The 14,388-nt window shown below is 41.9% G+C and overlaps 1 protein-coding gene across 11 annotated transcripts in view; it reads left to right on the top strand.

Moving 5' to 3' along the window:
• ST3GAL6 (ST3 beta-galactoside alpha-2,3-sialyltransferase 6) overlaps positions 1 to 13,828 on the top strand; it is a 78,191-nt gene extending 64,363 nt beyond the window's left edge. For all 11 annotated transcript variants that reach the window (XM_019283753.3, XM_019283752.3, XM_010396051.4 and 8 more), the window contains 5 exons: positions 1,951 to 2,046; positions 2,443 to 2,629; positions 3,680 to 3,817; positions 7,337 to 7,489; positions 9,195 to 13,828. In XM_019283753.3, coding sequence (XP_019139298.1) covers positions 1,951 to 2,046; positions 2,443 to 2,629; positions 3,680 to 3,817; positions 7,337 to 7,489; positions 9,195 to 9,275 — 655 coding nt within the window. In that variant the 3' untranslated portion in view covers positions 9,276 to 13,828. The remainder of the gene's footprint in view (positions 1 to 1,950; positions 2,047 to 2,442; positions 2,630 to 3,679; positions 3,818 to 7,336; positions 7,490 to 9,194) is intronic.
• Positions 13,829 to 14,388: the final 560 nt, after the last annotated feature.

The following is a 14,388-nucleotide window of genomic DNA, read 5'->3' on the forward strand; positions in this document are numbered from 1 at the left end:
TTACTTTGAGTTCTAAGCTATAGCTGTAAGTAACAAGGTATAATTCAGGAAAAGGGCAACTTCTGTTTTCTTACTCCTGCTGTAAACTGTAAGAGGCATATGTGCATCAGCCTGCTTTCTTAAGATACTTTCAAACCAGGTAGAAAAATTAAATGGAAAATGAATGAGCAAGAGGGGTAGAGAGGGAAAGGGTTTAGGGGTGTAGAGGGAATGAGTATACTGAGGACAGGATGGTGTAACAGGTTTTCCCCCCTCTGATTTCCAAGATACCAAGTCACATGATTTATGGTATTAGCTGGAAGTCTTTTTATGAATGCTTGCCTTCTACTAAGCTGCTCAGGAAACAGTAGGGAAAGGTGTGCCAGCTTGTTTCATGTCACCCAACCCCGAAAGCTGCATTTAGAGCACTATATATATATGTGTGTGTGTGTGTGTGTGTGTGTATGCATATACACATATATATTTAAAGGCAACTATCTCTGCAGATGTTGTTAATTCTGTAGGAAATGCAGGGAACTGCTTTGTACTTTAAGATGTCGCTCAGTCTTGGCTGGAACTGGCTGTTTTCATGGATGTTGAATAATAACTCTCAGCTGAAAAAACAGGTTGGACTGTTTGAGGAGAAAGACATTAATTAGTCTGCATAAAGTGCCATGCTGGGAATTCAGTACAGGTTATAGTGGTTTTTGGGACACAATTTTGGTGTCCTGAAGGTAGAGCAAGAAGTGGCATAGAGCCTTTTTCTTACTTGAAGAAAGAACCAAGGGAGTGGGGTGTTACTGTGAGGTGACTCATCCTCAGTGAACTGTGAGCCTGCTTGTGTCTGAAGAAAATACCAACATTTTTAATTTCTCATTGTTCCTGCTGCAGCCAAATTGAATGGCTTTTGCTCTAAACAGAGAGACGTTTTTATAACAAAAAAATGATGTGCTTACTCTGAAAGGAGGAGTTTACAGTCTTACATGTTTGATTTAAACCTTCCCTAAAAAGGCAAAATTACTCGAGTAAAAACCCAGCAAGCCTATTTGTGAGCCCCCCCTTTCTTTTTTTATTTAACACATTTTACTAACATTGAAACAAGACAGTAGAGAGCAAAATAGCATTGAGAAAACCTGTGATAACTTTGGAAATCTTACCCTGAGAATTTACTTTCATAATTTTAGCATCTCCATAATACCTTTCTTGCATGCTTTTTATCTCTGAATGTATTGTAAATTTGAAATTACTGTTTTGATTTGATGTAGTACAAGATCTTACTTTTTAGCACATGATATTTTATATACCTAGTGGTGCTAATTTGAATCTGGTCATCTGAGAATGCAACTTTTAATCAAGGAATCCATCTTGTTACATCATGACAGCATGCATGTCACTTGTTTAAACGTGTTTAGACAGCACCTTTTAAATAGAGGGAGGAAAAATCCACACCATATTCATTTGAAGAGCTGTCGTGTCATGGGCTAAGGTTTTTCACATGATCAGTTAATAGGCCTGTAAGGTGAATTGTGAACATAAATCTTGCTGCTTTAGCTTGTGTTGGAGATGTGGAGTTGTACAATATTGCAGAAGCACCTTAATATTGAGTTAGCTTTTCCAGACATGCTTTGTCCTGGCTGGTTCCTCCAGACTGGGACAAGTTTGAAGGACTGTGGAAAACAATTTATCCAATGGCATTTGTATCACCATCTGGCTAGGTGATCTTAAACACCAAACCACTAGAAAAAGGAGATGTGTAAAAACAGTTTCACATGAGAGAAGCCAGTTACTGACTTAGTCAGTCCCTGAAACAACGCTTCTTTTTCTTTTTTTTTTCCCCTGCTTTGTAGGGGCCAAGGGCTGTAAAAGAAACAGGACCTCACTTAGAAAACAAGACAGTTAACATGCAGAAGTATCATTAACAATATGAAGCCAGGGAAGTCAAGAATATTAAAACTTCTCTTTGTTCCACAGCATTGCCTGTCGACGGTGTGTCGTGGTCGGTAATGGAGGAGTACTTCGAAATAAGACATTAGGGGAGAAAATTGACTCATACGATGTCATAATAAGGTAAATGCTATCTCCTTTTCATTTTGTGTACGTGGAGCAACTGGTAATTGTCCAAGGCAGGTACTCTCTCTGCCCTTCTCTAGTTTCTGTGTTGGAGCCAAATCAGAAGGCTTGCTTTCTGCTCAAGTGACACACGGTAAGCAATTATGTGATTGTATTCTAAACCACCTTGGCAGAGTTCCCATATGTGCTTGATCCCTCTGAGTTTAGAGGGTGAGTGCACCTGATAATTGCTCATCTGCTATGTAATGTGATAAGTAAATGCTGGCCTGCTAAGCTTTGCTGTACCCAGACACAGTGTCTGTCCCGCAGACTAATAATGCGTGTGGCAGCCGCTGCACAGTAGGAACATGGGCAGGGCAGTTGCTGATGTCTCTGTGCCTCTGTCCTCTGCAGAATGAATAATGGCCCGGTGATAGGGTACGAAGAGGATGTTGGGAGAAGGACTACTTTCCGCCTTTCTTACCCGGAATCCATCTTCTCAGATCCCATCCACTACGACCCTAATACCACTGTTGTTCTCATCGTCTTCAAGCCACGGGATTTGAAGTGGCTTTGGGAGATACTAGGTGGTCAGAAAATAGTGAGTTCAATTATTCTTGCACCTTGGCTCATCTTGCCACACATCTCTCATGTGAAATACGTGTTTGCTTTTAACAGTAGTGCTCCTAGCTGAGAGGAGCACTGGATCTCCTCCTACTCAGTTTATTTAATATCCCTTTTCCAAAAATGCTTTGTTTTCTTTCTAATGCACATATTTGGTTAGTTCCTCACCACAAAGCAGTTTACCTCTGGGAAATACATTTTTGTCCTCTCCCTAGTGTTGTTTGATACTTTAACATGCATGCTCCAGACATTTTTCAGATTTTACCCTGTGCACTTGGAGGAATTGCAGAATAATGTTGAAAGTGATCTCTCTCAGGAGGTCTTAAGTCCAAAATCTTTTTGAATCTTCTTCATTCAGGGCCAAGTTTAAAGCCGGGTTCTCAGGGCATTGTCCAGGTAAATTTTGTGTCTTTCCAAGGATATTTCTACAAACCCTCTTTCAGTGCTTCAGCACTGTCACAGGAGAGAATTTCTCTTTCTCCTCTCACTGTGTGCCTCTGAGAAGAGTCTGATCTCTCATCTTTCTAAACCCCTTCCAGATAGTTGAAGATGGGCTGAACAAACCCAGCCTCCTCAGACCCTTTTTGTTTGCTGTGAGCTCTGGCCCGTTGGCTGTTGTAGCGACCTTCTGCTGTTTGACACACTCTCTTGTGCAGAGGGAAGCCCAGCGTAGGATTTGTGGGACTGCAGAAGGGCAAAGTGCTTGAGAATGGTAACTTCTGTCTGCCTGTTGTCTATGCTCATGCTCATGTGGCCAGCACATAGGGAGCATTTATTGCCTCCAGGGCATATTGTTGGTACGTTATCCATCAGGGACCTTTCTGCAAAGCTGTTTTCCAGCCAGCTGGCCACTGCTGCCACAGTGGGTTATCCTGTTGCAGGAGCAGGTGTTTTTGAACTTAGGGAGGTTTCATCACTCTTCTTCTTTAACCTCATGCCCTTGGAGTTCACTCTGGTTAGAGTTGCTCCAAAACTGAATTAAACTGTTTACAGCTGTCAAAAATGCATATTTACTTGCCTGTTACAGAGTGCAAAGGGCTTTTGGAAGAAACCGGCTCTGAATATGATCTACAAATCGAGTCAAATCAGGATTCTTGATCCCAGCATCACCAGGAAAACTGCTTATGAGTGGCTTCATTTCCCAACAAGGTTTCCTAAGAAGGAGGTATGCTTTCTTGTTTGTGCCTTCTAGTTTTGTGCAACCAAATGTGTATTTAGAGGCAATTATATCTTCATGACAGTAGACTGTAATGTGGAAAACCTTTTAGGTTCACATTAAAGTAGTTTGCCATTTAGATGGTGCCTAAAAAGATGAGAAAATGGAATCCAGAAAGAGAGTGGCTAGCCTCATGTGCCAAAAATACCTTTTTATGGATTCTGTAATTGGTATGAAATGAGACTGCTTTCCAGACAGACAGAATGTCTTTTACAAAACTGGGAAAGATGGGCAGGTAATGCAACATGACAGATCCAAAGAGCTTCTAGAAGTAATACAGAGTTTTGAACTATTGAATGTTTGGTGTTTTACAGTGTTTATTAAAAAAAAAAAAACAAACCAAGGCACACAAAACAACAACAGACAGAAAACCCCAAACAAGCAATGAAACCTCCCCCAAAAATCAAAACACCAAAAATAACCCCACACGCAACAAACAAACCTCCCCAAAACTCCAGCAAACTTGTAATTCTGACACTGCTGCAATTCCACGGGCCAGGGAATGACTAGGGAACATAGAGGATATTCCAGCCCTGTGCTAGTGATGAATGTCTGGCAGCATCACTGTGCTTACTGGTTTGATCCCAAGCATTGTAATGAGCTAACCAGCAATTTGGACATTAAAATATATTTTAACTGTCAGTTCCTGACTGAAAAATGTTCTTGATGAAAGGTAAAGCTTCAAGCTGGAGAATTCCCTCGTGCAGTCAGGATCAAGCATGTGCTGCTTAGCACAGGTACAGTTTACTGGGGTCACATCCCCACTTCATCAACACCTAACTGACACGTGTGGAAATGTCTGACAGGCTGTCACTGTGGAGTATCTGCCACAACTTTTTTCTGGTTTACTCTTTCTAATATTTGAGGGAGTGGATTTTTTTTGGTGTGTGTGGGGAGGGGTAGGTTCTGTACCTCTTCCTAAAATTTCTTTCTCTTTTCTCGGCCGAATAGTGGCTTTTTTCTCCCTTATTAACTCTCAGACTGGAATAGCCATTTTGGCTATATGCTTGCTTGGGGCTCTGTGGCATTTCAGCTTTTCAGCTAAGGGTGGGAAGAAAGCAGCATAGTAATTGGATGCTTAACTAATCTCCTAAATGGCCACAGAATGTGCATGGCCTCCATAGGTCCAGAAATGCCTCCTGACTCTTCCAGGGCTGCCCTGTCAGTGAGAGTAGAGGTTAAAAGCAGTGCTGTCAGTGAGTCAGAGATGTGTGTGGTGTCAGCTGGTATGGAGTCACAGGCCCGTTGGTCACCCTTTGTTCCTTCTGCCTTTGGGTGCCCCTGCACAGAGCAGGGGTTAGAGTGTGACCATGCCTGGAGCCCCCTTCTGCTCCCTCCATATCCTACTTACTTCATGCAAGGGGTTTTGCAGTCCCTCATCCCTGCGCAGCAATGATCAATCTCAAGCATGCTCTTCCTCCCTTTTCCTCCCATCTCGGAGGTGGGCTGTGGCTGGGAGCCTGCACGTCTGCAGTGAGAGCCTGCACATCTGCAGTGAGAGCCTGCACATCTGCAGTGGCCCTGGCACAGCTTGGTTAAGCTGCAGGTCACACCACAGGGATTCCCATGGGCAGGAAAGTCTCACATTGGAGCCCTCTGTACCATTGCTCGTCCCTGGGCAGGGCTGGTGCTGCCTTCACTATCCTGTGCTTCAGCCACCTTGGCCTGTGGGAGATGCCAGTGACCACTGTTGCTTTCCCTGCTGTCCCTGCCTTTTCCATTAAACCAGTCTCATGTTCTCAGTGTGCACATTAGTGCATAACCAGCAAGCATTTCTGATTTTTAGTAGAACCAAGAATAAAATCAGATGTGTTGCTCCAGCACCACTAAACTCAGAAAGTGTTGTGGAGTTATTCCAGGGCTATGCCCATTTCCATTAAATAGGCTGAAAAAATTTAATTACTGGCCAAGGATATCTGGATATTTCATGATAGTACCTTTTGAAAGTACTCGATTTTTAATTATATTCTTTTTAGGTGAATTTTATGATAGAGAAAGGTGAACAGAGCTAGTTACAACCTGTGATATTCCTGATATTTCCAAGTAGCATTAATCCTGACATGTAGCATTCCTGCCATAGTTTTGGAGTCCTGTTTAGTATGGATGTTGCAACAGAGTCACCACTAAGTTTATGATGTTGGACCCCTAGGGCAGAAAGTTATTTTGCTAACTAGCAGGAGCTCTGGGCATAGTGCACATTTTAAGCAGATACTATTTCTGGAGTAGTCCAGGAGTTACATAAAGGTACCAGAAATTTCTCCGTAAAAGGTGATAGTTCAAATCTGTGACTTCAGTTAGGCTTAAAAGAACTGAGAATAGTAACTTCTTCCTGGGGATTTTTGTGTTGTCATATGATACAAAGAAATACAGAGGGCGCATCTGCGTTTTTATGTACAGAGTTGTCTGGTACTGGTTTGTCTGCTTCTTTTTCAGAGACAAACTGAGCCTTGGGTCAGAGTTAAAAAAAGCCCATGATTTTGTGCTCAACTGGAGGTTTGACTGCAGCTACTGAGAGCATATATAGCTCGTGTTATTTTATCAAAAAAAGGCATTGGTGCCTGAAAGTTTTGTCCATTTCTGGAGACACTTTTTCACCTTAGCTTCATCTTGGTCCAGTGAAAGAGTTCATCCCTCTCTAATAAAGCTTGCCTTGTTTCCTTCCCCAGATCATATTAGCCTCTGCTGCTACAAAAGAAGTCACGTATCTGAGCACAAGATAGGGCAGATGGTTGCATTGAGTTCTTTTGTGCTTTTGTGAGAAATTCTGACTTTGGGTTAGGTGCTATTAATTGGCACGTTTAAAACCTATTTATGCCATGCTCTTTATTTTACATTGCATTTACTTCTGAACTTACTGTAGGGAGAAATAATTTTATTTACAGTTTTATTTCTTCTAATGGGGATAGCGGGGGAAGGTGTAAAGCAAAATTCTTCTGGAATTTCCCTGCTTTGAAAAAACGTAAATTCAGTCAAATCTGTGTAGTGCTAGCATTCATGCTTTTTTAGTTTGGTGCTATGAAAATTCGGGAGCATATCATGTTCTGTTCATCTGGGTCTCCATCATCTAGAAACTTCTGAACACAACTTGTAATTCAGTCAAATTTGAGGGGGTTGTAAATTGTTTTCCAGTGTAGTGAAGCATAACCTGTTTCATGAAAGTAGCTGAGCAGAGCAATGGGGAGACCTTCCTGATGCCTGTTTGGAGGGAAGGGCTGCACTGTGGGCTCAGCCCTCTCTAGAAACCGAGGAATCGCAGGGAAGGCTGACATGACAGACACCCTGGTCATGGGAAACCTGCGGGGGCAGTACCTTGTTCCTTTAGAGACAGGAGGGCATGAAACTGAAACCAAACATCTGTAGAAGACCCGGGCTGCCTGATCTGATTTCCCTTGTCTTTGTTCTTAAGTTCAGTGTTCCCATCAAGCTTCCAGGTATTTATGCGTGTGTTCTCTTTTTGTTTTGTTGTAGAAACCCAAGCATCCAACAACTGGGCTAATTGCCATTACACTGGCATTTCACATATGCCATGAAGTCCACCTGGCAGGCTTCAAGTACGACTTCACTGACAGAAATAGTTCTTTGCACTACTATGGCAATGAAACCATGTCTCAGATGATGCAGGTAACTAACAGTTGTTTGTGCTGAGGGAAGTAGAGCTGGTAACTGGGGAAGGCAATTCAATATAGATAAAAGTATGGACTGCAGGTCAGAAGGGCCTCCCACCTTAGCCTCGTTCAGCTGCTTGTGGGTTAATGTTGCTTGAATCTCTTCCTCTCTGCTTCTGAAAAATGTAGATACTGATATTTGTGTCCCTTGTGCTATACCATATTCTGCAGTGTCTGCATGACATGTCCATTTGTGTGTTGTGTTTTGCTTAGTTGGTGTTTTCCTTAGGCTGTACAGCTCTTGTCCTAGAGATGTCTTTGTTAGCACTGTCAGCACACAAGTGGTGGTGTTTCTGTTCATGTTCTCTTTTTCCTTGGCGCCTGCTTGTACCGTATGTCACAGCTGTCAGACTGCTTAAAAGACAGAAAGAAGAGCAAAGGGTAATGGTAGGAGTTAAGGCCTATGAACTTGTATAGGTCTTGCATAGGAAAAGAACTGAATTTTGGAAACTGAAAGTAGAAAAGGAAAGCAGGTCTTGGAGGAAGGTAGGAAGAGAAGGAACTGCTTCCAGGAGGGGGAAGCCACAACTCAGCAGGAGAGGGAGCAGCAGGAGGCTGGCAAACATCAGGCTGGCAAACATTCTCCTCCCTGCTGCTTTGCTATGGCCATACCTCTGTTTTCTTTCATGTCTCTGCTCTTGTATTCAGTTGCCTTCAGCTCTGTGTTCCAAGCAACCCCATCTCAGCCCTTCACCTCAGTGTGAAGTTTTCTTTTCCATTTGTCCAGAACATACGGGTACAATTTTCCTCTTCTTCCCTTTGCTGAAGAGGAGGGGTAGAGACAATGCCCATAGGAGCCTCTCATGTTTCTTTCAGAGCTCCTAGATGCCTGCAGTTCTCAGATAATTTTCCTCTGACACTGAACTTGCCTTCCTTTAGAGGTTCCTCTCTGCAGGTGCTTTTTTACAATATACACTGTTTGAATAAGGTTGATCATTAGTTGAATAGATATCCATAAGTTTCCTAAAATCTTGAAACTTCGAAAGAACAAACTACTAAACAAAAATGTTCCCGTTAGATTTTTAGTGACATTAAATTGTAAATACCATCCTACATATGTATAATATTCTATGCAGTATTTGTATTATATTCATTTTAATTTATGGGATTCAGTGTCTTAAGTAAATTTACTTTCCTTGTGCTGCCCTCCACTAAGCTTAGTGGTCTCTTGTGTATCCAGGATCTGGATACAGCACAGAAGATGGGTTGGTTTGGGCTTGCTGAAACTATTTGGCAGGATGCATCTGAACTACAACTGCCTGATGTGCTTTTGAAGAACCTGCACTGAGCTTTGAGAATTACTTGTTTTCTGACTGCTTGTGCTGTAAATGTGGTTACACAGTAGTTGTTCTGAATAAGCAGGGTGAGGAGTTGGGAGGCTTAATAATGGAAGGACTTCTGTGAGACCACATCTCACCCATTCTTACCACCGAAGGATCATCCTTTTTCGTTGTGTCCTTACGGAAATACCTAATCTAGTTTTGAGCAACCTGTTTCTTGGGAAACTGGGCTCAGCCTTTGCTAAGAAGTCTTTTCCCCAGACCTTTCCTGTTCTTAGCATCTTCCAAGTATCACAGGTAATAGAAAGGAATAGCCAAGGGATGCTGCTGGTTATAATTTGATTTTATAATTTATTTTATTATTCCCTCACATCTCTTTAGAATGAATATCACAACATCACCGCCGAGCAGAAATTTTTGAAGAAGCTTATAGACAAGAACTTTGTGGTCAATTTGACGTGAAAGCTGAATGGAAAATACAAAGAACAATCACTATTTTCAAGATCTGAAAAATTTTTATTTTTTGTATGACATTTTTATTTTTTAAGTGCAGCATAACTGTTTACTGTTTAAAAAGAGCCCAGAAACCTCACCAAGGCAAAAGCTTCTGAGCCTGAGGGTAATGGACTGTTGCAAACAGAGTTAACTGAATTTCTGTGAAGCTATTTAATAGTGGGAAAACCATGAAACTTTCAGCTGAAAGTATCAGGGATACATAAAAATGTGATGCACATCGCTTACTTATCAGTGAGAACTCTTTCCAAATTATTAATTCTCTGGAATACCTTTGTTTCTGATATTGTCCTCCAAAAGAGTTCCACTGTCATGAGACTGAGATGACCAGTGTTTAATCAGTAGATGGATGGTAAAGTTGTGACTGTCTTGTTGTATGAAAACGGCTTTAAAACTATGCATCTAAATCATTACTGTGTGTTTTGGAGGACGGGGAACATACAGACTGTACAGGTTTTGTTCTGCCATACTCCTGAGGAGAGGATGTCCACCTTCAGCCAAGCAGCCACAGCTTCTGCACTGACCATCAGCTCTGAACTTCTGTCTGCCTTTTCCAAAGGCAAACTACTACTCTGCCTCCTTTGTCTGATTTGTGGAGATGTTGGTGTTGGTGTTGACAATGCTTATGTTGTATTCCATTTTATGGAAAAATCACACTCCCTGTGCTGTGCATCCAGTAAATTTTACAGTTGCTTGACTTAAAAAAGAAGGAATATGAAGACTGAAGAGTTGTCTGAACTACCTACGTGTCAGCCCCTAGACCACAACAGAAGCATGAGCTGGGATAGAGATGTTCATGCCTGAGTTTAGAGTCAATGCTTGTTGGAGTCCTAGTTCTTCAGGACAGGATCTCATGTGTTATTTTGTTTGCTCCTCAAAAATTGAGGTGGTCTTTCCCAAACGAGGACAGTCTCCTTCCTCAGATGCTGTAATGCATCAATGCAAGCAAGGAATACTCCCATCTTCGGCAGTAGATTGTGGTGGGGAATATCCAGGATGTACCTCAGCTGAATTATCGTTCGGCATCTGTTTACCTCTTCTGTCTTGACATTCAAGTTTAAAGTGTGTGGCTGAACTAAATAATTTAGGAGTGGGAACTTACTCGAGATTTTAATTGAAACATTTAAAGGGATGTTTATGTTTCCTCTATTGGTTTGTCTCTGACAAGCCTGTGAATAAATTAAATTTGCCTGTGAAGGCACTTGACAACTGTCAACAACAATATGCTGTTCTAGTTCTCTCACAGGGCACGTAGATAAAGTTTTTATTTTAATTATAGCAGAATTGCTGGAAGATTTTGTGATTATCTTTATCAATCATACCTGAAGAGAAAGTACAAAGAAGTCCACTTAAAAAAAAAATCTTTGAAGTTGGTAGAAATATCTTTGTTGCTTTTAAATAAAATTATATAGGAGTATGTTTAGGAGTAATGTAAACAATTGCAGTATGAACACAAACCATGGTATTTGTTACTTATAGAAGCTGAGGATTGCGAGAGTACTGAACACAATTTTTTTTTTTGCTGCAGCAATGTAGAGGAATAACCATTGAAGCAACCAAAGAGTCACCTTGTGGGGTGCAGTAGGTGTTTAAAAAAAAAACCAAACCAAAACCACAACCACCTTCCCATAGTGCTCATTTCCATCTTTAGCTCCTTGGCTCTGCCATTTGGGAATTAGGGAGGGCAGTATGATTTGGAGAGGTGCCACAGCTGAAGGGGAGGAGGCTTGTGTTTTCACCCAGGGATTCCTGAGCTTTGGTCTATTTCAAGCAAGTTGGACATACCTGAAATAACTCCAGATGTCAGAAAAATCTGTGGCATGGGGTGCGGAAGGATGCAGGTGTGTCCCAGCAAGGGACAGGCTCTGCCATGGTGTCTTGTCAGCTGCGTGTCCCTTGGGTGCAGCTGCAGACCTGTGTGCAGCGTGGAAGGTGGGAGTGTGGAGGAGAGGGGAGTGCGTGGGAGGTCCTGGGGGACTGGAACAGGTGGTTCGTGGTGGAAATGAGGAAACCACAATTTCTTCACCAGCTGGCTCTTACTTTTTTGTATTTATTTTTTCCTGGGACTTTGAAGACGTCTTTGCTTGAAAATCTGAATCCAAACAGGTGGGGCTTCACATAAGAAGATAGTGACAGTACTGTCTTTGTCTCTGCCAGCATTTCTTTCTCCTGGTTACTTCAGTTAATTAAAAAGGTTTGTATGTGATTCTGCAGCCCCAGACCTACAGTGATTTAAACTCCTGACAACAGTAATTCCACCTGAAAAAGCTGTTGTGGCAAGGCTTTTTGCAGACATAGCAGTGTTCTCCAAGCTCTTGTTGCAGAGGAGCCACTGGTAGATCTTAGACTGTGTTGAGAGCCGAGGCTGGCAGAAGTGGGGGGCTGCCCCTTCACCCTCACAATCCACAGCTGCTTCCAGAGCTGGGGCCCCTGACTCTCCCAATGGCTGCTGCCACAATCCAGCTGCATCCATGTAACATCTTGCAGTATGCTGTCCAGGAGGACATTTTTCCAGGGTAGCTGCTGAATTTGCTCCAGACTCTGTGAAGAGAGTTCTTGTGATGGTGCAGGCTGCATCCCTGTGTTTCTCCACCCCTGTCTCCAGTTGCAGGAAGTGAGTAGGGAGCTCTGCTTTTGAAGATGCGATTTTCTCCACTTTATTTCATCTCCAGAGATGCTTTTCCCACTAATCTAAACTGATTCCTTCTCCTAATTTTTCTAGCAGGCTTTCTGCTTTTTGTTGGAGGATGGGATTTGGATTCTAGCTGTAGCAGAACAAACAAAATAATTGAAAAGAAAAAAAAAGCTTCATGGCAAACAAATGGTGTCTCACAAACTCTCTGTACTTTAAAAAAAAAAATCCCTTTAGTCTATTTTATTTTTGCCACATCAGCTTTTTGGCCTCCCCAAAATATTTTTTTTAAGTAATGTTTTTAATTTAATATGCTCTCTACAAGCATTTATCCATATCAGCTGTTCCTTTTTATTTCTTAATAAGCCTCCCCATTTGTATGACTGACTTAGTTTTCAAATTAAGCAGTATTTCCAGGGATATTTTTCCCCCACTTCTGTGCTCCTGGCAGAGATATTGAGTCCCTCACAGTTACTGTTCCAGGTTGACTGGGAAATGTTTTGAACGAAACCTGTTCCCTTGGGACTAAGCCAAGAGCTGATGCTGCCGATAAACCATGGGGTATTCAGTTTTGGTTTTTTGGGGTTTTTTTTTTGAAAGCCCAGCTTGCAGGCCAGTAGTTTTTCTCCTCAATAATAAGCAGTGAGCCAAGTAATGAATTTTTCTCCCCACAAGATGTTTTGTAGGATCCCATGTACACCAGCCCTGTTCCACCACCTGCTTCACGCACGTCATTGCTGCTACTCTGCCTCGAGGACAGGTCTTGCTTTGGCACTGACTTCCTTCAGGCAGGAACACCCATGTGTGGTGTGTTTCTCAGCACTGCTCACAGATCAGTGTCTCTTCTGTCTGGGCACACGTTTTCACAGGTGTTTGCAGTACCAAAGACTTGGGGCTTTCAGAATAAAACAATAATGCTAACACCAAATATTTAGATCGTTTCTGAGAGTGCGCTGCTATTAAGACTTTGTTTTTCCCTTTTTGCCATTCCTGAAAATGAAACCTCTGCACTGAAACTTCCCCTTAAAAGCTCTCCAGGTTTTTTTTATCACATCGGGAGTGAAGCTGCTAGTCTTGAATCCCAGGGTGCTGCCAGCTTTATTTCTGTGTGTGATAATGGTGTAACTGTGTAGGTCCCCAGTGTCTCCCATCATTTTTCTATCTGAAGCTGGATATTTTCCTCCTTTCTTACTTTCTCCTGTTATCTAGCAGCCTGCCGAATTTCTAGACAGCATCATCTTACAGAAAAGGTGCTTTTGCATTTTATCTGCCACCCATCTCAGAATGCCGCACTGTCAGAAAGACCCAGCTCTAAGATCTCAAACTATGCACAGAACAGGCAGGATGACTGACACATGTTGGCTGAAAGCTCTGTTTGGCTCAGACTTTCAGGAGGTTTCTTTGTTTTCTGTTAGGAAACTGTTTTTTCCTCTGCTGTAATAATTAAGGGAAGTCACAGACTATTGCACTAAATATGAATCTAAGAGTGCCTAAAATATGCTACTAAATGACATTTCCAGTGATTATATAGATGATAATAATACAGAATCACAACTTTGGTGTTTAATTAGCATGTGGTACTTCTTGTTTCCAATGCCATACTTTCCTTTTTAACAATGCCCTGGGAGGTAGCATAAATGCCTTCACTTTCAAGTGGACTCTGATTTTTAAGAACATACAAAGCTCAGCATATGTTTTTGGTATTGGGAAATGCTTATTTTATTTGCCATTTGTCTTAAGTTTTATGTGCCTTTAAAGTGCCACCTGTATTTTGAAGAATTCTTAAGAGTTGTTTCAAGTGAAATTTTGAATGCTACAAATGGAAGGAGTGAATAAACTGTTTCCTGTGAATAAACTGTTAAAGACAGTGCCCTCAGACTTATTTTTGCAAGGGCAGTGCTCTGTGTGTGTGAGTGCGGGTGTGTGGGTATGCCCAGGGCCATTACTACTGCTGTGTAAAGTACATGGTGATGTCAGATACAATATGAAGTTTTGGAACAAACTTCAGTGCTTCATAGAGCAAACAGCTGAAAGTTCTTGAACCCAGGTGGGCTGAGTTTTACTGTGGGTGGAGATCTCACTCCAGGCTGAGTACAACCAGAGCTGGGACATGGTTTTTTTTGTAAGATCAAGAGCAGCATCCTTGTGATTTGAAGTTTTTATTGTTTTTTGAATCTTGCTTGTCTTATTGTGGACTGTAAGGGGAATGGTAAAATAAGAGATGTAGAACGAAGAAGATCGTGTGTGATAAAAAATTTCAGAAAGTGAAAATGGCTTTAGATGGAAACTGAGAGGTGCTGATTGCAGTACTTTGCTCATTATTTGTTTTCTCTTTCTCTTTGTGCAGTAAAAATGAGATGCTGAGGGCTTCAGGGAGTCCAAGGGAGATTTAGATAACAGTTCCCTGGCACAGTAGGTATTCAGTGCATT

The sequence above is a fragment of the Corvus cornix genome, chromosome 1 (genome assembly GCF_000738735.6).
Source record: "Corvus cornix cornix isolate S_Up_H32 chromosome 1, ASM73873v5, whole genome shotgun sequence".
Classification (NCBI taxonomy): Eukaryota; Metazoa; Chordata; class Aves; order Passeriformes; family Corvidae; genus Corvus; species Corvus cornix.